This window comes from Phoxinus phoxinus (genome assembly GCF_949152265.1).
Source record: "Phoxinus phoxinus genome assembly, chromosome: 4".
Classification (NCBI taxonomy): Eukaryota; Metazoa; Chordata; class Actinopteri; order Cypriniformes; family Leuciscidae; genus Phoxinus; species Phoxinus phoxinus.
The window spans coordinates 28,088,302-28,115,269 of NC_136879.1; the positions used below are offsets into that span (position 1 = coordinate 28,088,302).

At 37.4% G+C, this 26,968-nt stretch overlaps 2 protein-coding genes across 6 annotated transcripts in view; both read left to right on the top strand.

The window, feature by feature from the left end:
* The first annotated feature begins 410 nt into the window (after nucleotides 1–410).
* cluha (clustered mitochondria (cluA/CLU1) homolog a) lies at nucleotides 411–26,253 on the top strand. 5 transcript variants are annotated; one of them, XM_079611412.1, is made up of 26 exons: nucleotides 411–819; nucleotides 6,299–6,492; nucleotides 6,574–6,745; nucleotides 6,827–6,970; nucleotides 7,061–7,188; nucleotides 7,286–7,440; nucleotides 8,792–8,917; nucleotides 9,571–9,718; nucleotides 9,798–9,890; nucleotides 9,975–10,669; nucleotides 11,994–12,436; nucleotides 13,704–13,805; nucleotides 13,889–13,989; nucleotides 14,104–14,256; nucleotides 14,586–14,648; nucleotides 15,403–15,647; nucleotides 16,478–16,562; nucleotides 16,651–16,804; nucleotides 16,882–17,021; nucleotides 18,574–18,654; nucleotides 19,091–19,216; nucleotides 19,407–19,528; nucleotides 20,531–20,624; nucleotides 21,983–22,117; nucleotides 22,218–22,291; nucleotides 23,093–26,253. In XM_079611412.1, exons 1-26 carry the CDS (start codon nucleotides 702–704, stop codon nucleotides 23,217–23,219), a joined length of 4,218 nt encoding a protein of 1,405 aa, XP_079467538.1. In that variant the 5' UTR covers nucleotides 411–701; the 3' UTR covers nucleotides 23,220–26,253. The 5 variants fall into 5 exon arrangements, with proteins under 5 accessions (XP_079467538.1, XP_079467539.1, XP_079467540.1 ...); XM_079611413.1 differs by having other exon boundaries at nucleotides 11,994–12,430; XM_079611414.1 differs by having other exon boundaries at nucleotides 11,994–12,349.
* A 251-nt stretch (nucleotides 26,254–26,504) lies between these two features.
* pafah1b1a (platelet-activating factor acetylhydrolase 1b, regulatory subunit 1a) overlaps nucleotides 26,505–26,968 on the top strand; it is a 41,310-nt gene continuing 40,846 nt past the window's right edge. The window contains exon 1 of the mRNA XM_079609615.1: nucleotides 26,505–26,876. The gene's annotated coding sequence lies outside the window, so the exon portion shown is untranslated. The remainder of the gene's footprint in view (nucleotides 26,877–26,968) is intronic.

Genomic DNA, 26,968 nt, shown 5'->3' on the forward strand with positions numbered 1-26,968 from the left:
CATAACATAAAACATGTACAACTATAACTAACAAAACATCCAAAAGATAAAACAACTAAAAGGATACTGGAAAAAAAGCTTAATTTATAGGCCTATATATATATGTTACGTAATGATATATTGTTACGTAAGATAAATATAAATATATTAAACCATATTTTAAACCACAATGAGTTTGAGAAATTACGTAAAATTAGTAGGCTACTGGTTTTTTAACCGGGTCTTTGAAATTGAGAGCTCGAAAGAACCAACTCTCGTAAGTAAGTCGCACTTAACATTACTATTTTTTATGTATTGTGCTGAATTTTTTCTCCTGAATTACTGAATACAGTAGGCTAATTTTATATTCATCTAACGTAAAAATGTTATTGAATTTGGTTAAATAAAGAACGAACCACCCAACATAAACTGAGGCAGTAAGACGCGCTTCTCTAAATGGAGCTATAGGGTTGCCGTAGCCCTGTGTTTGGTGGGTGGGACAAATACAAAGGCAAGCAGGTCAAGAGGAGGAGAAACCACGTGTGACAGCCAGGCTGAGTTGAGAACTGTCCTTCTCGAGTCAAGTTGTTTTTGTAATATCTTTGGATGTAACTAGCCATTCCGTCTGACGGAAGGCCATTCAACAGACCCACATCACAGCTCTCAGCAACGGACATCTGTTGCTAACTCTGAAACCAAACTAGCATTCTGGGAAACGAATCATGGTTAGCAAGACGGATGACATCCCAGCATCAGTGCCCGTTGATCTTGCCCGGGAAGGCGAGACAGCAAACAGCAAAGACAGCAGCAAGACAGCCTTGAAGGATCCATGTGCTTGCGGTATGTGAGCTTTAAAGCAGTTTGCACTGTAGCATTGCAGCCACAAAGCCAGAACTCACTGCGCTCTCATTGATCTTGTTGTATTTTAACACAAGTCACTTTTGAGTAAATCAGTGTTGAGATCTGATGTATGATTGACTGGAACTGGATAGAGGTCAAAGGGAAGTAGGTATCAAAGGACATAACAGTCCCGCATGGGTGTCTGCTTTACACCCATAAACACCATTGTGTTTCTGAATGGGAAGTAGGTGCTTTCATTGTGCTCACAACCTTGTGCAGCCCATTCATTTTTAAGTCTTAATAAGTACTGCTCTTGATTTAAGATCTTCTCTTGCTGCTTGGTGTAGTAAAACTTCACAGCTTGGTTCTCAGTATTATATTTTCTGTAAGAAGGCAGGTTGTCAAACTGGAATTTACTTAAAATGTCCTTGCAGTCTCAGTATGCTGTGATCAGGGTTCCCTTTCTGATTTTTTTTCTGATTACTGGCTGGCTGAATATTGTTTGAATTATCTTCTTGTGGTTGAACAATTTCTGTCCAATTAAATGTTTTAAAGCTGAGCAATTAAGTTAGAAGATAGAAGTGACAAAATGGTGTTTATTGTAGTTTCATGTGTCCCATTTACATTCAATAGTACTACGGTTCATTGAAATAGTTTATGCTCATAAAATGACTATTGCAATATAATACGAAGTAAATGACAATAGAATAACAAACGTTCAACAAGATATGTTTACTCCTGCCTCTGCTCTAGCAAAGTCAACAGCAAGTGCATATCTGGGGTAAATAATTTAACGACCATGTGAAGCTCTTAAACGTATATATTTACAAGGTAACGTTCATTATCATCAGTGTAAAGTGTAGCTGTGTGTGAGGAGATCTTGACGCACATGTTCTGTAACAGCGCGCATGCACACGAATAAACTGAAGGTCACCTTCAGTGGGACGGAACCATTGAGCCAAAGAGAGGAGAGCGGGATTTTACTACGGTCTGAATTTTAAGTGGCCCTTTGTTGAATACTTTTGTTGGCCAAAATATCCTATTATATCGTGAAGTTTATAAGATGTTCTTGAACAAAATCTCGTGTTAGCAATGTATAGCTTGTTTAAACGCGCTTGTGTTTATCGGCCCCCCCTCCTGTTTTCATTCAGGAAAGTGTTGTGCTCCTCGACCCGGATGCGGAAGTAGCTGCTCATGGAAAGTCATGGTGCATGTATGCCGATAGAAGGTTATTGCTACCAGTTAAATATAGTGGGATCTGTTTGGTAAGTGTTGGGATTACACACTTTGCCTAGCACGTAGGGGCGATCCTGTAATTTACGACTTATTTTCTAGCTGACGTTACATGCTGTCATTAAATGGTTTTAGAGCAAATAGCCGGCTGCTGTGCACACTGTCAGTTAGCTAACTGCTGCAACCCGTGTCACATTTAAGGAGACCTTGGAAGAGGCTGACAGTCGTTATGGCACCTGACAGCTGTGGAATTGGTCATTCTGACAACACGTTTAATATGTTGAATTTGATGCTCGTGATGATGCCTGCTTGTGACTGATGTGATCTCTCTGATCTGTGAATTTTCTGGCTGGAAAATAGCTGTCTTTGTGCATTTGACATGATTTGTATGCAATTGCATTATGATTATACACGCAATGAATATTAATAAAGCCATGTAGGAAGCTGGATAGACCATATTTGGTTTGTTACTCTGTCGTCTGTAATTATACTGCAAGTTTAATTGCTAATCTGCAAGTTTTGTTCAGCATCATTCCACATGTTTAATCAAATACTTTTGAAGATGCACCTTTTTCTTCATACAAAAACGGTTTGCACATAAAGATATGATATTTAGCATATAATGGGTCCTCAAGAGGGAGGCTATGTCGATCGATACTGTTTGATCAGCTGAATTTGACTACTTTGACCCTTTTGTTTATGGATACTTTCACTTGTAGAATACAAACAAGTCATGGCTATGTACTTTTTACATAACTTAGATTACAAGGATCACTTCCTGCAGCTTTTGCATTACCGGTGCCAAATGTTCCGACACCACGCTCTGTTGTCCCAACACATCATGTCACTCCAAAGGGGATCTGCATGGGCTGCAGCCTCACTCGTGTCTCACTTGCAATAATCTCAGTTGTGATAAAGACTGGCATAAAGTCTTGTGTGTGACTGCAGTGCAGGTGTAACTGCCAATTTGTGCTCACTGCCATTTATTGTTGTTTAAGTGTTATTGTTGTCACAATGGTACTTTGCACTTGCCTTTCACTTTAGCATAGGACAAACTAGAAGTTTGGCTAGTTAGAGGTGTAATAGTGTAAGATATATCTGTCCTGACCCTTCTGAATGATTTACCTATGGTTGCAAATTAATCGTCAGGGTTTTATTTCTATACTGGAGTTATTTGAATCTCTGCACCAGTGATTTATAAAACAAAACTAGATTGTGAAAAAGGATGGAGTGAAGTCTTTGAACATGTTCGACTGTTATATGGAGATTAGTGTATCAGTATAGCCTAATGTAAACTGTTTTCATCTAATCCGCCAGCCTTTCAAATTCACTGAATGTGGCGTACACCTGGACTTCACCCAGTGAGAGGGAGGACTAAAGGACAGTGGGATTGACTTTGGGGTTGTGCAATGCCAAGGCACAAACCTCATACACACTTTGTTCTATTTAAAAGTCAGCCATTTTTGTGATGCAATTCACTGGATTGTCCGGCTTGAAATAATTTTAGGGTAGTGGTTCTCAACCAGGAGCCCGGGACCCCAGCAAACTTCCAAGGAGACCTCGAGATTATTTAAAATGAGACAAAAAACATGATTTTAAATCAGTTAAAACAACAAAATCAATATTCCTTATTTGAATTCACTCCCTCAATAGTTTTTTTCTTTAAATAACCAGGGTTCCTATGATTTTTGAAAGCCCAATTTTAAGTGTTATTTCTAAAGTCATGTAAATTAATAAAATAGGAAAGCTTCATGAGTTTTTTTTTTTATAATTAGTACACATTTTTAGTTCTAAGAAATTCTAATTACGTGCTCTAAAAATGCCAAGCTCTAAAAAAAATTTTTTTTTTTGTGATGAAATCCATAATCCTTGTCCAGTAAATATTGATTAAATAGAAAAGCCATGGGGCAGTAAGAGCACTCAAATATTGTTGTGGACAACGGGGGTCCTTGAAATCAAAAAGGTTGAGAACCACCGCTTTAGGTTGTAGTTTTCCATTTGTAAAAAACAGATTTCAGTGATATATTTTCATTTTTGTCATTCTGATTAGGGTTATTAGTTAACTAAAACTTAAGTTAACTTATTTTTATTTCAGGTAGATGCAAAGGCAACATTTTTCATTTGCATTTGGTTTCAGCACTAAATAAAACATTTTTTTTTATTTTATTTTTTTATAAAAAACAATATTATGACCCTGAGACATATCAAAATTAAAACTTTAAAATGAAAATGGAAAATATAAAAATAACTCCATGTTCCTTTTTTTTGTGCCAAAAATATTTTTGAGTACACACTCAATTTACAGAATTTCCCTGCAGTAAGGTGGTTCAAAATTTGTGTTAGCAGCTCCTATACTTAGAACCATCTAACCTAATGCTCATGATTAGATTTGGATTGGATTGGGGGAGATCTGTGTAAACACTCAATCTAGAGCAAGATAAAATACCCATATGGTGCCGCTAGGTCTGAAGAAACAGTCGGTTTCGGGTTGAACTAAAGATGGCTGCTGTAAGTGACTGAAATAAAGCACAAGCTCCACATTCCATTTAGTCAGTGAAAATAAATTACTCATTACATGCTATTTACACTTAGCATACGTATTTAATACATAAATGTATGGATAGGGGAATTTTGAGAAATTTGTTTGGTCCACCTCCCCTGTGGTCCTCGGTGTCTGAAGTGTGAGACCAGCTGCTTGTTGTCATAGCCGTGACCATTGAGGAGAGCCAAGGACATGCTGCAGTTGTCTTAAGCAAACAGTGTGTTTTATCTCTGAGTTATGGCCGAGACAGCTGTGGCATTGGAAAACATGTCTGCCTGGGCTGGAATCTCAAATCTGTGTCATCTTATTTAATTTAGTGTATCACAAAACATGCCACCTCAGCAGATCTGTTTGAGTGAATCAGTCAGTAAGGCAGAAGGGACGTCCTCAGACAATTGAGTCAGATGATATTGCAGCGCCACATTCATTCAGCCGGAGAGCGTGCCGGGAATGATTGCCCCCCGAGACTCAAGACTTAAACTGTTGCCGTGGAGATCTCCATGGCAGCTCGGGATTGCGCTGTGGGAGCTGTATTGTGTACAGTGTGTGAAGTGTCACAGGCCCTCAGAAGATGACCGGTGTGTGCTAGTTGGCTGACCTATTGGTAAAAATCCTCTAGCCTTATTCAACTCCCTCAGGCTAAGCAGTACCTGTGAAAGTGATTAGTGAGATTCGTGTTGTGTGAGTAACGTCCTTTGTGAAACTATAGAGGGTTGTAATTAATGAATTAAGATAACTAACTAATATAATGATTATTGGAAAATTGTATTTATTTTTATTTATATAATTTATAGTATTAATAGTTTGAATTGGCTTTGTTTTAATTTTAATTATAGTTTAAGTTTTAGTAATTGTGTTATGTGCTTTTGTCATTTTATTATTTAAAAAAAAGCTTTTTGCTGTTTTCAGTTTAAATAATTTTAGTACTTAAACAAACTTTCTACTAGTTGTTGCAGAGGGAGGATTTTTGGATTTTTTTTGTGCTTTTTTTTTGTTTTTCTTCCAATATTAGTTTTATTTATTTTAATTAATGAAAATGATTTAGTTTTAGTTAATAACACAAAACTGTATTAAATATGAATGAGCAATTAATCAGGGCTATAGGTAAAAAAAGAGAAAAGGACTGGATTCATCGGTTCCTGAAATTAAACATTTAAGATCCCTTTTAAGTTTTTTTTTTATATATATAAATTATTATTATTATTATATTAAATTGATAATAATATACTTTTTCATATAAAATAATAATATTTTTTAAATTTTATATATATATATATACACAAACTTTATATTATATGAACTATGGTGTTCTAGTATGTGGTTTAAAGTAGTTCCCATTTTATGCTTTTACTCTAGGGGTCTTGATATTGTACGGTTTTACATTTTTTTTCTACATGTTGTGAATGTCTTTTATTTACTCAGTCGTATGAACAAACGCGTAAGTCTTACAAACTTACATTTAGAGGTGTACATGACTTCCAAAAATGACTTCCGGTTTAGTGAAGGAGTCAGTTGTGGATGAGTGATTCAGTCTGATTCTAAACACTAATCACAAGCAAGTTTGAAACTGTTTTATGAATCTTTGATTAACTGGTTCATAATAATTAATTAACTTATGTAAAAAATATGTAAAAACTTCATACATTTCCTGAAAGTTAGACAAAAATGATAATTATTGTAACACTTTTATTTCTCTACCCACAGGACACCGTGGGGACACAGCAGTAATGAACGGGGACGCTGGTCACGATCAGGCCGAGGAGGCCGACTCCAAGCAGGATGGCAGTGTCGATGCAGACCTTGTAGATGATGCCAACGAACAGGAAGTGATCGTAATTCAAGACACTGGCTTCACTGTGAAGATCCAAGCACCTGGAACCGAACCCTTTGACCTTCAGGTAATTCCTGTTCTTGCTCTGACTTCACATCACAGACATTTGTAACAAAATATTGTAACAAAGTCTGTGGTTCCTACTCAGGTGTCACCACAAGAGATGGTGCAAGAGATCCATCAAGTACTGATGGACCGCGAGGACACCTGCCACCGTACCTGCTTCTCCTTACAGCTCGACGGCAACGTACTCGACAACTTTGCCGAGCTCAAGTCCATTGAGGGCCTGCAGGAAGGCTCCCTTCTCAAAGTGGTCGAAGGTACAATTCGAGACCCTCTATCCTAAGTATACGTCTCATTTGAAGGGACTGAGCTTTCACCTTTCTGTTTCCATACTGTAGAGCCCTACACAGTGCGTGAAGCTCGCATTCACGTCCGTCACATCAGAGACCTGCTGAAGAGTCTTGATCCATCAGATGCTTATAATGGAGTGGACTGCAACTCCCTCTCGTTCCTCAGTGTCTTCACGGATGGAGATCTTGGAGGTTTGTGACAGGAAGAATGTGAGGTCTTAAATGGTTTCTAGGAGATTGACAGCTGGTATTCGATTGCCTGTTTGCTCTTACCTTCCGCAGATACTGGGAGACGCAAAAAGAAGGGCAGTGAACTTGAGCAGATTGATTGCACACCACCTGAACACATTCTGCCAGGCAGCAAAGAGCGTCCTTTGGTTCCCCTTCAGCCACAGAACAAAGACTGGAAGGTGAGAGCAGATTACAGATTTTTGCCATAACTCTTTCATGATGTCTTGCTTTTGTTTTGAGATTTTAGTTTACTTTTGCCTTTTCCTCTGTCTACAGCCTATGCAGTGCCTGAAGGTCTTGACAATGAGTGGCTGGAACCCACCGCCTGGCAACAGGAAGATGCATGGAGACCTTATGTATCTGTACATCGTGACTGTTGAGGACAGACACGTCAGCATCACTGCCTCCACCCGCGGATTCTACCTCAATCAGTAAGCAAATTTATTATTCTTGAATACTTGATTCTGATGAGTCAATGTGGCATTTTATGATCAGTTGTTGATGGATTCCAGAAGTTAAAATCCAATTAATTTTCCTCATTTTTAAAGGTAGTGTAGGCAAATTTTGGAGCGGCTTGCAATAGCATGTTAGCTTTGAAAGCTTGAGATCCCACCGTCCCTTCAGAGCGTCTCCAAACACCTTCTTCAAAACACATGAACGCACATCAGAGTTTGCAAAGCGTCACAAAGCACATATTACAATAATAAAGAACGTAACCAACTTAAAGAGCTCTGACCTGTACCACCTGACTGCTTCGCCGTTGATAGTGTTGCCATTGAAACGCATAAATTAGAAAGAAAAAAAAATGACTGACACCTGTCCAACTCTGCATAGCATGAAACACGCTGATGACGTGTTATGTTTGTTTGAGCAGGTGCGCGGCGGTATGAAAATACTAGGGCTGTAATCTCCCAGTCGATTATTGGTCGATACGTTTTGGCTCGACCAAAATTCTGATCGAAAAAGACAATTGTCTAAATTGTTGCATATTCCTCAAAAGTTCTTGTGGTGATATGACTAGTTGACAACACAGTACTATTTTCGGAAATCATAGGCTATGATATTGCGCAGGTGCACGTGATGCAAAGCTGTCAGAGCCGACAGACTCGTGTGTCAGACTCATTTCAGTGCAAAATAATTAGGTCAAAAACGATTTAATATACTGCAAATAGCCTACTAGTTTTTTATGTTTATTTATAATTCATTTAGGCGGACAACAAGGCTACCAAGTACTGCGCACAGTGCACAGCTAATTAATTAAAAGTTTTTTTTCCTAACATTATTTTTAGTCGAAAATTTCAGGACTTCAGTTGACCAAGATTTTCTTTGGTTGATTACAGCCCTAGAAAATATGTACGTTGACAGGCAGGTTGGACATCCTATTATTGCATTCGGACCAAATGCAATGATTGGATGAACATGTTATGGTCCTACGCCTTCCATAGACAATGTATATACATATGAATACATTTAGTCCACTCAACAAACTTAGTGAAAAGACTTTCAACCAGCATAACAAAAACTAATTCTAGAACAAATCACCTACCTTGCCTTTAATGCTAACTTATAAATAAACCTTTAAAACTAGGCCTACTTTGATCTACTAGGTTAACCAATGTTATATGCTTTTGTTGAAGCCATCAGCCTGCATTATTTAAAAAAATGTCTCTGTTACATTATTATAATGTGATGCCTATATTCGTTTTTTGATTTTAGTGTTTATTTTTAATTTATTTAGCCAAAATTGTGTTGAATTGTAATATTATTTGTGATTTGTCGCAGGTCCACAACTTATATCTTCAACCCCAAGCCAGCCAACCCCAGCTTCCTCAGCCACTCTCTAGTGGAACTGCTGAGTCAGATTAGCCCCACCTTCAAGAAGAACTTCACTGCTCTGCAAAAGAAGAGGTAATGCATTATTAAAACCAGTTTAGTTTACCTTTCACTTACATTTGGATTAAACCGATAAATAACTCCTTTTGCACAAACCGGCTCTAGCCTGTTTAAAGAATCATGAACCATTTTATCTCAGCTAGGCCACGTTTGCACTTAGTATTAACATCCTACTCAGGAGTGTGACAAAGGACACTTGGAAGCAGCAGTATGCCAGCTTACTTTACTGTGCATTATCAACATACAGTAACGCTATGATGTCGCAAGTCATATGTGGTCACAAAATCAGAAATCCTCTCTTCAGGGAAATCTGGTGTAGTTATGACAACTTTTTTATTTACAAGAAACTTGGGAGTGTTAAATTATTTAAATGAATCATGATTAATTTTGTCACTTCAGAAGTTTCAAGAACGTATGTTCTTCAATAAAAACAATAGTTATTATATGATTTCGGTTTACATCTTGATTAAGCATTTTAGTTTAGATTCAAGAATATATTAACAATTTATTCATTTAAATCTATTGAAGTCATCCTCCTGTGGCCCCCTTTGATTGTTTGCTGAGGCCCCCTAGTTGAGAACATCTGGTCTAAATGTTTATTTGTGTCAGTTTTAGTGGCCTTTTCCCCCCCACCATCTTCATTTATGTTGTCATGTTATTGATAATAGGGTACAAAGACATCCATTTGAGAGAATAGCTACTCCCTTCCAAGTATACAGCTGGACTGCACCACAGATTGACCATGCCATGGACTGTGTGAGAGCTGAGGATGCCTACACCTCCCGCCTGGGTTATGAAGAGCACATACCTGGCCAAGTATGTCCTACAAAGCTTTAATTTTGAGTGGATTTTTTTTTTTATAGGGCTATTAAAATGTTCTTGTTCCCTATGATAGACTAGAGACTGGAACGAGGAGCTCCAGACAACCAGAGAACTTTCTCGTAAGAACCTCCCTGAGCGCCTGCTGAGAGAACGAGCCATATTCAAGGTGAACACACCAGGACTAGTTTCAGAACAAGTACGTTTTCACTTGATAAATTATTCAGCTCACCAACGCACTTCTGTTCCTCAGGTTCATAGCGACTTTGCCGCTGCGGCGACGCGTGGTGCGATGGCAGTGATCGATGGCAATGTCATGGCGATTAATCCTGGAGAGGAGACGCGTATGCAGATGTTCATCTGGAACAACATTTTCTTCAGCTTGGGCTTTGACGTACGTGACCACTACAGGGAGCTGGGCGGGGACGCTGCCGCCCACACCGCCCCCACCAACGACTTGAACGGGGTGAGGGCATACAGTGCTGTGGACGTGGAGGGGCTCTACACCCTGGGCACGGTGGTGGTGGACTACAGAGGTTACCGTGTAACCGCTCAGTCCATCATTCCTGGCATCTTGGAGCGAGAGCAAGAGCAGAGTGTCATCTATGGCTCCATTGACTTCGGCAAGACTGTAGTGTCCCATCCCAAGTATCTGGAGTTTTTGGAGAAGACCAGCCGCCCCCTGAAGGTGCAGCGGCATGCTGTGCTCAACGAGAAAGACGCCTCTGTAGAGCTTTGCTCCTCTGTGGAGTGTAAGGGTATCATTGGCAATGATGGGCGCCATTACATCCTGGACCTATTGCGTACCTTCCCTCCTGACCTTAACTTCCTGCCAGTGGAAGGAGAAGAGCTCATAGCCGAGAGCCAGAAGCTGGGTTTCCCTCGGCTACATCGCCATCGCCTGGCTTGCTTGCGCCAGGAGCTCATTGAGGCCTTTGTAGAGCACAGGTGTGTTCCTGCTACTTGATCAACATGCTCATTCAAATCTGAGTAAAGTTGCTCTCCCATATGTTGTTTAATGAAAGTATGTTTTATGTACTTCTTTCAGGTTCCCAAAAGTCACTGTAAAATTATCTCATAAGAATGAAGCCACATACTTTGTTGTTAATCATAAATATATATCTTTATATATTTGATAATAATAATCATCATGATTTTATATATATATATATATATATATATATATGAATTGCATATAATAATTATCTAATTTACATGGATTTAAAATGTTGTTAATAGTTAAAGGTAGAATAATAATGATATTATTATTGTTAATATAAATTTTTATTCTTAGTAACTTACAAAAAATATAAAGTAAACTATATGTAAATAATTACATATATTTTAGTTTAGTTAGTGGTTTAGTAGTTACTACTAATAAAAAGTAAAACAAAATGTGTGTAGAATAGAGATTTTATTAAATTTTTATTAAAGCTGCAGTCCGTCGTTTTTCCTCTGTCGCCATCTCTGTTAGAAATCTGCAATTGCAGTTATTCGCGGAATTATTAACTGTGCGTGGGTAGTAAATCGGCATGAAACAGCGCGGATGAACACAATGTATTGAGGCTGCCGCGTCGCTGTGGATACTGTAACGTTACTGTCATCAGCAATCTCAGAGTATACTTTTTGAAAGTGTCAACATTAGAATTTTCATCGGAAAATGTCATCTGAACAAGTAAGTAACATTCACTTTTGTTCTGACCAAATTCGGGGGGTGGGGGGAAGCATTTCAGTAGCTATATCATGCTGATTAAATCTAACGATTGCTTATATCACGTCAAAACGTGAAAAATATATTTTTTCTGTAGCCAGTCTGAAGTCCGAAGTCTTTGGGTTTTACAACTGGTGAATCTCCAGTTGTCACTGGTGATTGTCGCTTTAAACTTTCGGGATCCGCCATACCAAGTGCTAAGCTAAATCTCCACCTCCATCATTCACACACGCTAGCCGGGGACTCTTTCTCTATGTGTACAGAAGTGACGTAATGACGCAAAGACATGCTCGAAATTCCCGCGGAAATCCACCAGTACCACTGGAATTAAAATCATTATTACAAGCTTACCGTTTTGAATCGAGGTAAGGCAAGCAGATCGTTTTGAACACTGGCTGGTTACGTTTTTTTTCAAAAATGTCTTTTTTGATATTTTTAAACCCAAAAAAGTGCCGGACTGCAGCTTTAAGTATTTAGTCTTCTCCTTAATTGCTAATTTCTTGAATGTCCTGAAGGCTAGTTTGTCAGTGGGTGTAAACATGTCATCCTGTTGTGCCTCAGATATCTCCTCTTCATGAAGATGGCAGCACTCCAGCTGATGCAGCAGAAAGCAAACAAAGACAAGACCGCAGCCCTGCATGACACGAGCACTGCAGATGTGGAGTCTGAAAGCAAACCGCAGGCTCTTGAAGCATCTGAAAAGGTTCCTGAGGACAAGCCAACCTCTCCAACTTCCTCTGAATCCACTCTGACCCCTGATGACTCGGAGGCAACGACTGTGTCCGAAAACTCTGCTCCTGAGAACCAAGAAGCCTCAGCCGATCAGAAAGCCCAAGTTCCTACTGCAAACACCAATGGTACTCCTGAGCCTTCAGCTCCAGAGAGGCAGAATGGAGGGTGTGATAGTCTCTTGGAGGGTAAGGAAGCTGATGAAATCATTCCTGGACTTGCCCAAGCTAAAGAGCTGGCCGAGTCCTTAGCAGCAGAAGATGGATCAGGTATTGGTACGTCCTGTGAGCGACCAAAAAGAGCATGAGAGGGAACAAGAGCAAGAGTTGGTAGAGACATGCACTCATACAGTGTTTTTGTTTTTGTTTTTTTCCTCTCTTTTTCTTATCTTAGCTTCATCGGAGTTCTGTCATCATCTCATTAGATGTCCTGCTGTTGTCGTTTGCATTTGCTATCTGTTTATTCAGTGCATCTCTCCTCTTGCTGTGTGCTCATGTTCTCTCTGAGACTCATTAACGGAGACGAGGATCTCCTAGATTGGCTTTATAGTGATCTGGCTCCACTGTGTTGGGACTTCAGTTTATTATCCTCACATCTTCCACCTGACAACACTCCCTTCTAATCTTTTTCTGTGGTGATTAGAAAACCTGAGTTTTTTTCCAATTAAAACCAAATTCATTTATTGGATGTTGGATTAACGTGTGGTGATAGTGGTTTTGTAACCCCGTTGTTAATTATGCTACTAATTGAAACCAGGGTTTTTCAAACTTTATATAGATGTTTTAATATTAAAATGTAATATTTCAAATATATTTTAATATTTGTGTTAATTTTCATTTATAAAATGCATGTAATGCATAAAAATCCATTTGTGCTCCCATTTATAATAAGATAATTTTAAAGGGGTCATGATTGAGAAATCAAATTTTCCTTGATCTTTTGACGTTTAAGAGATCGTTTGTACCACCAAAACATACTGCAATTTTCAGAATTCACAACTTCCTCGTAAGTCCAAAAATAGCTTTTATTGAAACCAAGTTCAGACTCGTTTTTGGCATCGGCTACAATGCTTATCGCTGCAACCTTTCATTCAACGTGAGTAGATCTAAATATAATGCTATCAACTCTTTTCACAATTAGTTTATCTTGACAGCTGTAATAATAAAAATGTAGTAAATGTTTGAGAGAGTTCCATATTTTAATACTTATTTCAAATGCAAAGATGTTAGCCAATCACAGAAGCGAATCTCAGAGCAGACGCTTAACAAAGCGTTCAAATCAGGGGGCTAAAATCAAGCTTCAGGAAATATTTTAAAAGAATAAAAAATTGCTGTTCATGACCCTTTTAAATTTAATCAATGTCTTCAAATGTCTTTTGTTGACCACCAGTTTGAAAACCTCTGATTCAACCAAACACCTTATCATGGTTATCAATCTTTTTTTTGCTAAGTTTGTGATCTTTTTTTAAAATTATTATTTATTTTAGTGTTATTTATATAGTGAATTAATTTTGACAGTTTGTGGAACATTTGCTTTTCACAGACCCTAAAAGTCGAGAGGTGGTCCTCAACGCCTGTAAAGCTGTAGGCTCTATCAGCAACACCTCTTTTGACATTCGCTTCAATCCAGATATCTTCTCTCCAGGTATAGTGTATTTTTGTGTGTGTGATTTATCTTTTTGACAATATGGGCAAAGTTGGTCACATGACGTCATTCGTCTCTTACAGGAGTACGCTTCCCAGATGACAGCGCTGAGGACATCCAGAAACAGAAGCAGCTTCTCAAAGAGGCGGCAGCCTTCCTAGTGTCCTGCCAGATCCCTTCTTTTGTTAGTGATTTATTCTATCTAAAATAAGGATGAAGGCATATACACCTTTGGAAAGTGTTTTTAGAATAAATTAATTTGGCTGCTGACTTTAATTGTTTTTTTCTTTGTGCGCAGGTAAAAGACTGTTTAGATCACAGCTCTTTGCCCATGGATGGTGCCACAATGATAGAAGCCCTTCATCAGCGTGGCATTAATGTGCGTTATCTTGGTACTGTGCTGGAGTTTGTGGACAAAATGCCTGCAAAAGCACAACTTGAACACATCTATGTAAGTGAAGGATCATTTGGTAGCATTTTATTTTACAGTCCTGTTCCGCGTGTACATAGTTATTACCCAGTTAATGTAGTAACTAAAATAAGTACATACTAAGTACTAAACTTGAACCTACCTGTAAACATAACCTTAACCACCTTAATGTAGTTACCTTATATTACTGAGTACTTTCTTAGGCAAGTATACTGTAAGTACACTTAAGTGCATGTACTGTAAAATAAAGTGCACCTGATAATTTATTATTACAAAAATATATTTTTGTTTCCAACTTTTTTTTAAATATATAATACAAACTATGGATTTAATTTGTTTTGTTTGTGCAGAGAATAGGAATCAGTGAGCTGATCACCAGATGTGCAAAGCATATCTTCAAAACATATCTTCAGGTAAGTTGCTACTATTGTACATTGAGAGGAATATCATGGTACATGCATTAGTTTTTTGTTTTGTAACAAAAGTTTTGTTTTGTACTTTGCCAAAAGTTTGGGCTCTGTAAGATTTTTCTAAATGTTTTTTGAAAGAAGTCTCTTATGCTCAACAAGGCTGCATTTATTTGATTACAGATATAGTAAATTATATTTTGAAATATTACAATTTAAAATAACTGGTATATTTGACTTTTTTTAAATATTTTTTTTACTTATTTATCCCATTATTATTTTTTTTAGAGCTGAATCAGTGCATCATGATCCTTCAGAAATCATTCTAATATGCTGATTTTGCTGCTCAATACATTTTTTTAAAATTATTATTATCAAAGTTGATAATAATAAGTTTGTGATGCATTATATTTTATGGAAACTGATATATTTTTTCAGGATTTTATTATGAATAGAAAGTTTAAAAGAACAGCATTTCTTTGAAATAGAAATCATTATAAATGTGTGTGCTTTTATTTTTGATCAATTTATTGCATCCTTGCTGAATATAACATTTATTTTCTTTCCTAATGACTCGAAATTTTATATATATATTACCATATCTTTTTACCATGGTATTTACATGGTACTGTTGATTTATGGTATTGCCATGATACGTTTTCAATAAAACAATGGCAGTACCATTTTACTTTTACTGTAGCTGTTTATTATTTATTAGCATTGACCTTTGTGTTAATGCTTGTGTGTTTGTGATTTGCAGGGTGTAGAGCTCTCTGCTTTATCCGCTGCAGTGAGCCACTTCCTGAACTGCCTCCTGAGCTCTTACCCGGATGCAGTGGCTCACCTTCCTGCAGATGAGCTGGTGTCCCGCAGAAAGAGCCGCAAGAGACGTAACCGTGTCCCCGGTGGAGGAGACAACACGACCTGGGCCAGCCTGACACCCAGTGAGCTGTGGAAGAATATTACCTCTGAGGCACAAAGCTACTATCACTTTAATCTGCAATGGTGAGAACTAGTTGTATATAATCACCCCTGGTTTTATTAACCTAGTATTCTGGAGACTAAAGGTCCCGATACACCAAGCTGACGGTTGATTGTCAACAAGGTCAGGCCGTTGAGTGTCTATCAGTTTAGTTTTTGCTGTGTGTTTTGCATCGTTGGGACTTGTTGAACTTTGTCTGTGGCTTATTAGCCAATTGAGCATGTTGAATCAGCATTCGTTGGTGATTGAAACGTGCAGCTTTATTCAATGTGTTGACGTAATTTCTACTGAAACTGGAAGACAGTGCGGGACATATTGAGCAGCCCCTCCCCTTAGCCAAAAAAATAGCCAATAGCATTTTGCTACAGTTGCATGGAGCACACTAGCTTATGGATAACCTAAGACTAACATAATTATATGTTATATAAATGTAGACTAACATAATTATACTATAAGCTAAAAACCTACATTTTGACTTCATGGGGACTTTAACGAACAAGTCCCCATGAAGAAAAGCGATAGTGATCAAAGTAATAAAAAGATGGCACAGACAGAAGGCTGTTCACATACTCTTATGCAAGTATGCAAATATTTCATTACCGTCTGGAATGAAGCGATTCATATTCCAAATGGTAAGCAAGCGTTGCATTAAGCATTATATATCTGCAGTTGCTGATATACATTTATTTCCTCTCAAGCATGAGCTGAACATGGTTGACCATTGTCTGTAGTCTTTGTGGTGTTAAACTGCACACGATGCGACTGAAGAGTTTTTTTTTTTTGTTGTTGTTGTTTTTTTTTAACTGGTTTCGGTGTCACGGCCTTAATGGTGTTGTGCTTTTATGTTTCGCAGTGAAAGTGTGGACCAAGCAGTGGAGAAGTACAACTTGCAGAAGATCACACTGCTGAGGGAGATATCAATCAAGACTGGCATTCAGGTAGTGCTGTTATCGATCTTGCTACGTGTCTTTGATGTGCTCCATCAGGCCGGTACTGACAAGGCTTTCCTTTGTGCTTCCCCTGCAGATCTTAATAAAAGAGTACAACTTTGACAGCCGCCACAAGCCGGCCTTCACAGAGGAGGACATCCTGAATATCTTCCCTGTTGTGAAGCACGTCAACCCCAAAGCCTCAGATGCCTTCCATTTCTTCCAAAGCGGGCAGGCCAAGGTTCAGCAAGGTACCTTACTACACATCATCAATGAACCTACACATACAAAGGTTTTTTATGCTGATTGATGTGTCCTTGTTACTTAGGCTTCCTAAAGGAGGGATGTGAGCTCATCAACGAGGCATTGAACCTCTTCAACAATGTGTATGGAGCCATGCATGTGGAGATCTGTGCCTGCCTGCGCCTTCTGGCCCGACTCAACTACATCATGGGGGATCACCCTGAGGTACATCCTACAAACTACCATTCAAATGTTTGGATACAAATGTCTGAATTTGTTTCAAATTATTTTAGGGTGAATTTTCTTCTCGTTTCGGTTCGCTTTCACAAGGCAACCTTTCAAAGCGTACCAAATTGTTCATGCAAGTCACATGCGAGTAACTGTCCTCTTATGGTCAGTGTTTCCTCTGTGTCATACATCAAGGTGATTTACAAATAAAGCCACTATAAGCTCATGGAGCGAACTTGTCACTGTCGAGACACACGCCAACACTATGAATGTAGCTGTCATTCCCGCTGTTAAATGATATACTACATTCGTATTAATACTTCAAACGCGCACTGTCTGGAGGTTTACAGTGTCAAGACACACAAACACTATACAAATGTTATAATGCAGCTGAGCAGGAATCAAGTCTTCATTGGGACAGCATTCTCGCACGGTAAAGCGCAATTACACAATATTCTAAGATGAAGGGGTGTGCTCTTTTGGTTTTCAACTGTGATAACTAATGTGCTCCCTCACACAATCACACACACTACTGCTATTTATATAGTACATTTCCCGTTATGAATTGGTCCGTTTGGTCGGATTGCTTTCATACCTCAAGCGAACCGCCTCACAGTTCGTTTGCAATCGGCCCGAGACCTCCTCGTTCAGATGGTCTCGGAGAGATTGTCTTGGTGCGGATCCAAGCGCTGTTGCTGTTTACACGCATGCCTAAACAAACCGAACCAAGGGAGAAAATGCACCAGGCTCCGAAACACACGCTCAGGTGTGAAAGCACCCTTAAAAACCTTGTGCTAACATTTTTTTATTTTTATTAATTGGTTAGTAAGATTGAAGTGAATTACAATTTTTGTTCTGCAAGGATTCATTACATTGATCAAAAGTAACAGAAATCTTTTATAACAATATAAATGTCTTCACTATTTAAAATAAATGCTGTTTTCCCCCCTTTCTATTCATCAAAGAATACTGAAAAAATGGTATCACGGTTTCCAAAAATATATGAAGCAGCACAACTGTTTTCAACACAAGGAATGTTTCTTGAGCAGCAAATCAGCATATTATAATGACTGGAGTAGACTGGAGTAATGATGCTGAAAATTCAGCTTTGATCGCAGGAATAAAATGTAAAAAAAAAAAAAAGTGTAATTGTAGTGTCACAACTTTTCTATTTTTTGATATTTTATTTATCAAATAAATAAAGCCTTGGGGTGCATAAGAGACTACTTTGAAAAACATATGAAATCCCCCTAAACTTTTGATTGATGTAATTTGTGTCTACATTTAATTTATTTACAAAACTATTATTTTACTAAACTAATTTATTTATTATTTTGAAATAGATGTGAAGGAAAATCAGCTAGTTCCCAGCATACATATGAACTACTTATTTTTTTATCTCTAATTTTACAGCTTTATTATTATTTGAAAGTTTTAACTATTATTATAAAAAGTAATTACAAAAAGAATGAGTAGTTTTTTCAACACTAGTCTATTGATAATTATTTTGGATTTAGTGATGCTGATTTTTCCTCCCCATCTTTTCAAGGCTCTGAGCAATCAGCAGAAGGCTGTCCTGATGAGTGAGAGAGCACTGGGTATTGAACACCCCAACACTATTCAAGAATATGTAAGTATCTACATAATTTTCTGTACATATTTTATTTGTAGTGGTAAGTGGTTGCTAAGGTTTGTTCTATTGCTCTTACTTTAAACAAACTCTTTTCTTTTAAATCATGTGGTGTCCTGTTATTTTTAAGGGCTAGGGATAAGACATACGATAAATCTGGAAAGAAAATCTCGTAGACAAGCATTGAAGGATCTAGGCAACCGCCTGAAATGCTCTAACAAATACTCGTATTGCTCTAGCAATCACCAAGCAACAGCTTGGTAATCACCTAAAAAACGTACTAGCAGATATTCAGATCTGATACTGGCAAGAACCACTCAGGTTTCCTTCAGAAACTGTACAAATGTTCAACTACAAACTCAAATAAGAACAATAAATGAACCTCAAACCAGTCTCTGACTGTGATCTCTAAATGTTTCATGTTTGTTCTCCACAGATGCACTTAGCTTTGTACTGCTTTGCCAACGGCCAGCTGTCCACTGCCCTGAAGCTGCTGTACCGCGCTCGCTACCTCATGCTCGTGGTGTGTGGGGAGGACCATCCTGAAATGGCCCTGCTCGATGTAAGCCTAAAACATTTATTTTGATTTAGTGCTTAACCTGTGGCCATTCTTTGATTTGCAAAGAACTAAACCGAATGTTCTGACCTTCATTTTGTTGATGTAAACCTTGAATTGAATTCCTGTGGTCACTAAAGTTGAGGCAAGTGGAACAATGCCAATGTCTTACTGTGATCCTTTGTCTTTGACGTAGAGCAATATTGGTCTGGTGCTTCATGGTGTGATGGAGTATGACCTGTCTCTGCGTTTCCTGGAGAACGCCCTGGCCATCAATTCAAAATACCATGGGACACGATCCCTGAAAGTAGCCCTCAGGTACACACGTCTGATTACACTAGTTCAAATTAGAGCTGGATGTTGACACAGATTTCACCATCCAATTCGATTATATTTAATATTGATTCGTTTGGCTATGTCAGGCACAATACATGTCAGTTTTTCTTAAGTAAAACAATCTCTCAACTGAAGCTGTAAAATATGCAAGGAAATCTGTCAGTTGGTACATTAATATAAAAGGTTAAAATTAACTACAGAGTCCACTCAAATAAAAACTGTTGTATACATACTTTTTAATTATATAATTATGTTCATACTCCAATTTATCATTTAAATATAAACATTTAAATGGTTGCTGTCATAACTTGTTTTTGTGCCAGATTTATTACAATAAATTAAACAACCTTTAAGTGATATGTAAAAAAAAAAAAAAAAAGAATATGCAATATAGTGCATATTTTTATCAAAATGTTCCTCTATTTTTCAAGCTGAATAGCAAGTTATGGACATTAAATGGCATTCCTGAGGTAAATGTACTTATGAAACTGTTTACAAGCTGTTTTATTGACGCATTTCTGTGGTTGAAACACTTTGAACGATAACATGAGACATGATACATTACATTAAGTTTTATTGTTTCTTTCAACATATCTTCTGGTGTACATTCATGTTTATTTTGTGCTATAACTAGTAGTAAAGAGGAAGAGATATTCACGCGGCACGCCATATTAAAAAAAGTCAAAACGGCATTTATTATTTGAATTTCCTGATCAAATTGACATTTTGAAAGCGAAGACTGTTTCATATCAAAAGTAACAAAGCTTATTGCGATTTTATTGAATGGGAGGCACGCTACAAATAACGATCAGTGAAGTTTTGTTCACGCATCAACAGAAAACAGCATGAACCGATATCGATTCTTAAATTGATCTTTTAGTTTATCTAACTAATCAATATTGTCAACCCAGCCCTAGTTCAAATCATTGGTGTCATATGCAGTCAAAATGTGTAGTAATGTTCATCCTCTCTGTTCTTCTGCAGTCATCACCTGGTGGCCAGAGTTTATGAGAGCAAGGCGGAGTTTCGCTCTGCACTGCAGCATGAGAAGGAGGGTTATACCATATACAAGAACCAGGTACACTCAACCATACATGTACAGTACATCAGACCTGCTATCCCATATAGATCGGACCTGATGTCATTTTAATAATGCGTTTAAGGTGCAGTCATGTTAGTGAAATTCCAGAAAATTAAGCAGCCAAAGAAAGTCCATTGTCCATTATCTACAGTGTAGAAATAAATGAAGCACTACTCACACAGAAGTCACTATTAGATTAGATCAAGCAGCCCTCTGTTGGTCAATGCACCAAATTCATATGACCATCTTGAAGCTGTTGTGAAATCTACATGTGAAAATCCTGATGTAGATTCCTATCGATTTCGCTCATGAAAATTCACAAACAATCGTAAATGTGACCGCACTTTTAATCTTTTGGTTATACAAACCTTTGTATTAGGGCTGCACAATTAATTTAATTTTAATCATAACGTGTGATATTTAAAATGCGTCATTCCGTTCATAGAACGCTCCATATTAAATTTTTTTTTTTTTTGCAAAGTCAATCTAGCGCTGACTCCATGAGCCAATGATCAGAGTTGTTCCCTGCACCGCACAGCTTAGTTTTCTAGATGTAGAAACTAGAACGTTCTGCCGGACTGGACAAAAGCGAAGCGAACTGGGCGAGAGAGACCGAGTGTGTCTGCGCGCAAGCAATAGTGCGCGAGAGACTTCAAATAACAAGAGACTTTTCAAATAACAATGACTCTGAATTTTATTCACCGACATCGGGATCCCGCTTACATGGCTACCTACCAAATAAATCCATAATTTGACACAAAATATTGATTAAAAAAGTTTATTGATTTAAAAACGATTGTATTGCTTCCATTGAAGAACACCGTGTCCATGGCAACGCTCTGTTTTTCATGGCAGCGGTGTGTTATATATATATATATATAACCAAGCCATGTAATAATAATTATAACAGAAGATAATATCTGTAGTCTATCCTAATATTAATTATAAATACAATGTATATAAAATATAAATACAATATAAAAGATATTTATTTTTATTTATTCTGTAAGGAGATGAATTTTGGTGAATAAGAGGACCTATTTTATTTTGATGCACATATTTGTACATTAGCAGCAAATGTAGCACAATATGACTGTAGTTATAATTGGCCTATGTGACAATAAAATTTGTTTTGGTTCAAATCAACAAATAATCGTGATAATTAATCGTGATCTCACAATATTGATCAAAATAATCGTAATTATCATTTTGGCCATAATCGTGCAGCCCTACTTTGTATACAGTCATTAATTGTTTTTAATTGCAAATAAAAGGCTGATTTTAATAGTGATGTTGTAGTACACTGATAATATCATAATAAATGTTAATGATAACACAATACACTTGTGTTTAAGGTTGGTGAAGGTCATGAGAAGACGAAGGAGAGCTCTGAGTACCTGAAGTACCTCACACAGCAGGCTGTGGCTCTACAGAGAACCATGAACGAGATCTACAAGAACGGATCCAACGCTAGCATAATGCCTCTCAAAGTCAGTCCCGCCTCAGCTGTCCTGGGCCTCGATGGCTAAACATTGCTACATTATCTTTTCAGGATCTTTGTTGATGGTTTAATTTTTTCTCTCTCTGTAGTTTACGGCTCCAAACATGGCCAGTGTTCTGGAACAGCTTAATATCATCAATGGCATCATCTTTATTCCTCTCAGGTGAGTAAAGGTTTACACCATTCAGTGTCAGTCTTTTAAATATTTTGTCATGTTATATAATTGTAGTCCAATTTACCCAGGGTGAAATGGCATATCATTATTTTACAAAAACTTTAACCAAACTTTTTTTTTTTTTGTGGTAATTTATAAGGTAATTTAATCCTGTGATCAAAGCTGAAATTTTAGCATCATTACTCCAGTCTTCAGTGTCACATGATCCTTCAGATATCATTCTAATATGCTGATTTGGTGCTCAAGAAACATTTCTTATCAATCTTGAAAACGGTTGTATAATTTTTTTCTTCAGGATTCTTCGATGCAAATGTTTTGTAACACACTTTGGGTCAAAAGTTTGGGTCAGGGGGAAATTAATATTTATTCAGCAAGTATGCATTAAATTGATCAAAAGTAACAGTAAATACATTATAATGTTACAAAAGATTTATATTTCAAATAAATGCTGTTCTTTTGCACTTTATTCATCAAAGAATCTTGATTGTTTTTTTTTCAGTTTTCAACATTGATAATAATCAGAAAAGTTTCTTGAGCATCAAATAACATTAGAATGATTTCAGAAGGGTAATGATTCTGAAAATTCAGCTTTGCATCACTGGAATAAAATACATTTTAAAATATATTCAAATAGGAAACACTTTTTAAATTGTAATAATATCAAATAATAAATGCAGCCTTGGTGAGCAGAAGAGATTTAAAACATTTAAAAAACGTACTTAATAACTTAATAAAATATATAGATATATTAGTACATACTTAATTCAAGCCATTGATTTCTTCACACAGCCAAAAGGACCTGGAAAATCTGAAGGCTGAGGTGCAGAGACGGCAGCTGATGCAGGATTCTGGGAGAATTGAGGAGCAGCAGGGTAGCCAGTTAGAGCTGGATGACAAGCTGCCAGTGGATGATTAACAAACCCAACCGTACAGCCCCTCTCCATATGAGGAGGACCCGATGCAGCAGCCATCTGTTTGAACCTGTGGACCTGAGAACTGAGCTGTCTAATCTAACCAATTCAATTTGAGCATAATGGGGAAGGGAGGACCAGGAACAGGCGACAAATAAAGTGTACAGAGTGTAGTTTGTAGCTGTAAAGAGAATGAAAGCAGATGTTTTACACGTGCAATTCAACAACATGACCCCTCGAGGTCTACCAGAGGAGGAAGCGGGAGAGAATGTAGTCCTTCCTCTGTGAGTTTGCAGAGATGAGGCTGGAGGTGACCAAGGATGACCATGACATTTTATACCAGAGCCTTATCCATCCATCCACCCATCAACCCCATCTCTTACCTTCTCATCTGGCCCCAGGATAAACCACAACCGTCCCAAACCAACCCACGAGTGTAGAGAGATCCTAAAAACACACCTCCTTATCTGAAAACTCAGGTGATTTCTACACTGCGCACCAGATGAGAGACGTTCACCGTACAATTCAATAGAGAAATACATATGAGAATCATGGGCTTAAGAATGTACAGTTTAGAGGTCTAGTCTCAGGACCGAATGGTAGTATTGTGTCCCATACGTTATTTCTGTGCTCTCCATGGCTTCTGCCTTTAGACAAAATCAGATCGATGCAACTTTACAGATGCGTGTTCTCATCCAATCATTTAAGATCGGTGGTGTCTGTAAAACAAGGAATCTTTTTGTAAAAGTACATGAGAAGCCATTAGATCTTTCATGTAAACGTTAATTTAAGCCATGTATTTTTTTTTTATAGAAATACATTGGGAAGCTGTACAAAGCTTTGTCATGGGGGTTAGACAGGTGCTTGATTCATTTTTGATTGAAATACTGATTTGAAATGTCCAGTTTAAACTCTTTTTCACTTTAAACGTGTGTATGTGTGCGTGTTTATGTATGTATGTCTCTTTATGGTTGTCCATGCTAGTGCAGAAACTGATTCTGAGGATTCCTCCAAAGCTGCTGCAACCGAACGATATTGTGATGATATTTTTATACATGCATCATTGATAACGGATGGACTCGTGCAACCTGTTAAGACGAAGATGGTGAAAATGTACTACTTGTAATGTGGTATTTGAGATAAGATCAATATATTCCCCAGAATAATTTAGCACACCGTTCAGGAACTTACGAGACTCGCGTTCCTCCTCAGCAGTATTTATTGCACTTTCCAGTGCCGAATTTTTGTGTGGTTTTCAAATAAGACCACCAAAGGAGGAATAAGATAGGCTGCTTTGATGTAACATACCAAACAAACAAAAAGATGATCAAGGATGATGTGTTTGCTTACATGCTTTGTGTGTGTCCTGCAAATGTCAAAATTGTTGCTGTGTATGAAGCAATATGCTGGAACTAAGTGCACCTTGGATTATGCACATGGATGCAAGAAAACTGCTAGCCTGGTTGTATTTCTCTATAAAACAAAAAGTAAAATTGTTTTAAAAAAAATGGTTTGTCTCTGAAAATTGGTGGGGAAAAATGATTTTACTGGGAAATTATATTTATGAGCAAGAATATCTAATAGTGTGTGAGATTTGTGCCTATTTAAGTCAAAATGTCTGGCAACTGTTTTTTTTTTGTGTGTTTTTTTAAATTGTCAATTCATCACTTCTTGGCCAGTAGATTTTTGTAATCCGAAAGCTTCGATGTTGGACAGAAGTCATTGAATGTCTACTTCAGTACCCTTAGGTGCCACATGGGTGTGCTGCAGTCAATATATTACATTGATAACGGACATAAACTCATTTTTGATGTATTACATTATGATATATGAACTACATTTGAAACAAAACAATTGCTGGAATCGAAAGTGGAGTTTAGTTAATAACCAAAACTTATTAGAAATATGACACATTTTCTGGTGACGTGATGGTGGTAGCTTAGTGGTTAAAGCTCTGAGTTGGTAACAGATGCATCTCAAGTTCTGTGTCAAATAAGTATGACCTTTGAACTGAAGGGTTAATGAGAAAATCCTGTGTCTAGTGTGTTCTTGAGCCAGGTACTTAACCTCAGGGTTTTCCTGGGCTGTGGTTTATAAAAATAGCAAGTAAACAATCTGCAGTCAAGCTTGTTAAATATGATCTTAATTGAATATCTTCATGCTTCCATTGCACATCTCATAGAGAACATCGGTAGATTAAAACAGTTTTGAATTTAGCCGCAAAGTCATTTTCATAATAATGTTCACCAAATCTGTGACATGTTCATGTTATGTAGCAAAGCAACATGTCAGATCAAGATTTCAATAACTGCTTGCATGACAAACCAATTTAATGTAATTTAGATATTTAGTGTTTTTTTTTTTTTTGAAAGGTCTGTTTTATTTACAACAGATGCAAAAACTAAATGGCAGGTATTTTCATTCATTTTCCTTTTTGAATTTGAAGTGTCTTGAATGTCTTCCTGGGTATAATATTCAAATTACAGTTTAATCACAACATGTTTCTGTGTCAAGGCCTAACAAAGAAATGAGTTCATTTTTTGATTTCTAAATTGGAAGATAACTGATAGAACAATTTTTAAAAACGTCAGAGCCTTTAAGGCTTCATTCATTTTAATATATTTTGTTAGCAAATTATTAATGACAATTATTATGACACCTGCCACACTCAGTCTGTAGCACATTTAGTTATTTGCTCTAAAATAATCTGCATAAACCTATTATAAACTAGAACGTCAACATTTTGTTATCTTAGGATATTGATTTAGAGCATACACTGCTGTCTCAGATCTGACAAACAGATTACCTTTTTCTTTTTTCTTTTTTTTTAAAGACCCCAGGATATCTATGGATTTCTTTTCTTTTGTTGTTGTTTTGATTTCCCTGTTTTTGACATGAAATGTTTGTCATGCCCTTTGTGTGTCTGTTTTGGTTTCTTTAATGAGTGGTAGGCCTACATTAATGTCAGTTCTTCTAAATAACAATCTAATTATTTTTGTTCTGAGTATCCTTTTGTATTAAAATGAATAAAGAAACTAGAAAACAACATGTGATTATATTCATTGAAATATTGTGTATACTGCCTAAACACAGGACATTTTACACTTTGTTTTCGAAATTGTCTACATTTTCTTTTAGAGGAACTAAAGTTTTTGTTTAAATATAAACTTTATTTAGGTTGCAACAACTAATAGATGTATCAATATAAATAATTTGCATCATGTGGCTGGGAAGTTACAATCAAAGCCTGAATCATAATGTTAACTGTTTTGTGCACCTGACTTGAGAATGACACAAGTGACTCTCACAAACAGGGCACGCGGTCTGATTGTACCCAGATTAAAGTTCATTGATGTGGGTCATGTAAGAAATCATTTTTCACGGTCCATTTTTGTAGTTATCTTCAATACTAGGCGATGAGCTGAATATTTATTCAAGTTACGCCCACAGGTTTTGAAAGGAGGGCGTGAGATTGAAGGGCGTGCGCGCCTCCGCCTGCTGAAGTCAGCCCATGCGCGCTCCCGTGCTGTGTAGAGTCGAATGCGGCGCTGCAAGGAGGCAGACCCCGAGACTTCAGCCCCCCTTTTCAACACGAAAATAACACGCATTTCGTCCCTTACGACCGTCTTCTGAGGAGTAAAATTCTGCGCTAACTCTGTAGGGTAAGAACATCCCATTTTGTCTCCCTTTGTGGTTATGTTAGATAAAAAAATCGCCGGTAGAAGAGCTGTTGATGTAATTTTTGCGCCTCCTT

Coding starts and splice junctions, on each gene's coding strand:
- cluha (XM_079611412.1), top strand. CDS start 702: ATGGTTAGCAAGACGGATGACATCCCAGCATCAGTGCCCGTTGATCTT. Junction 10,670..11,993: donor GAGGCCTTTGTAGAGCACAG/GTGTGTTCCTGC, acceptor GTTGTGCCTCAG/ATATCTCCTCTTCATGAAGA. Junction 13,990..14,103: donor CCTGCCAGATCCCTTCTTTT/GTTAGTGATTTA, acceptor CTTTGTGCGCAG/GTAAAAGACTGTTTAGATCA.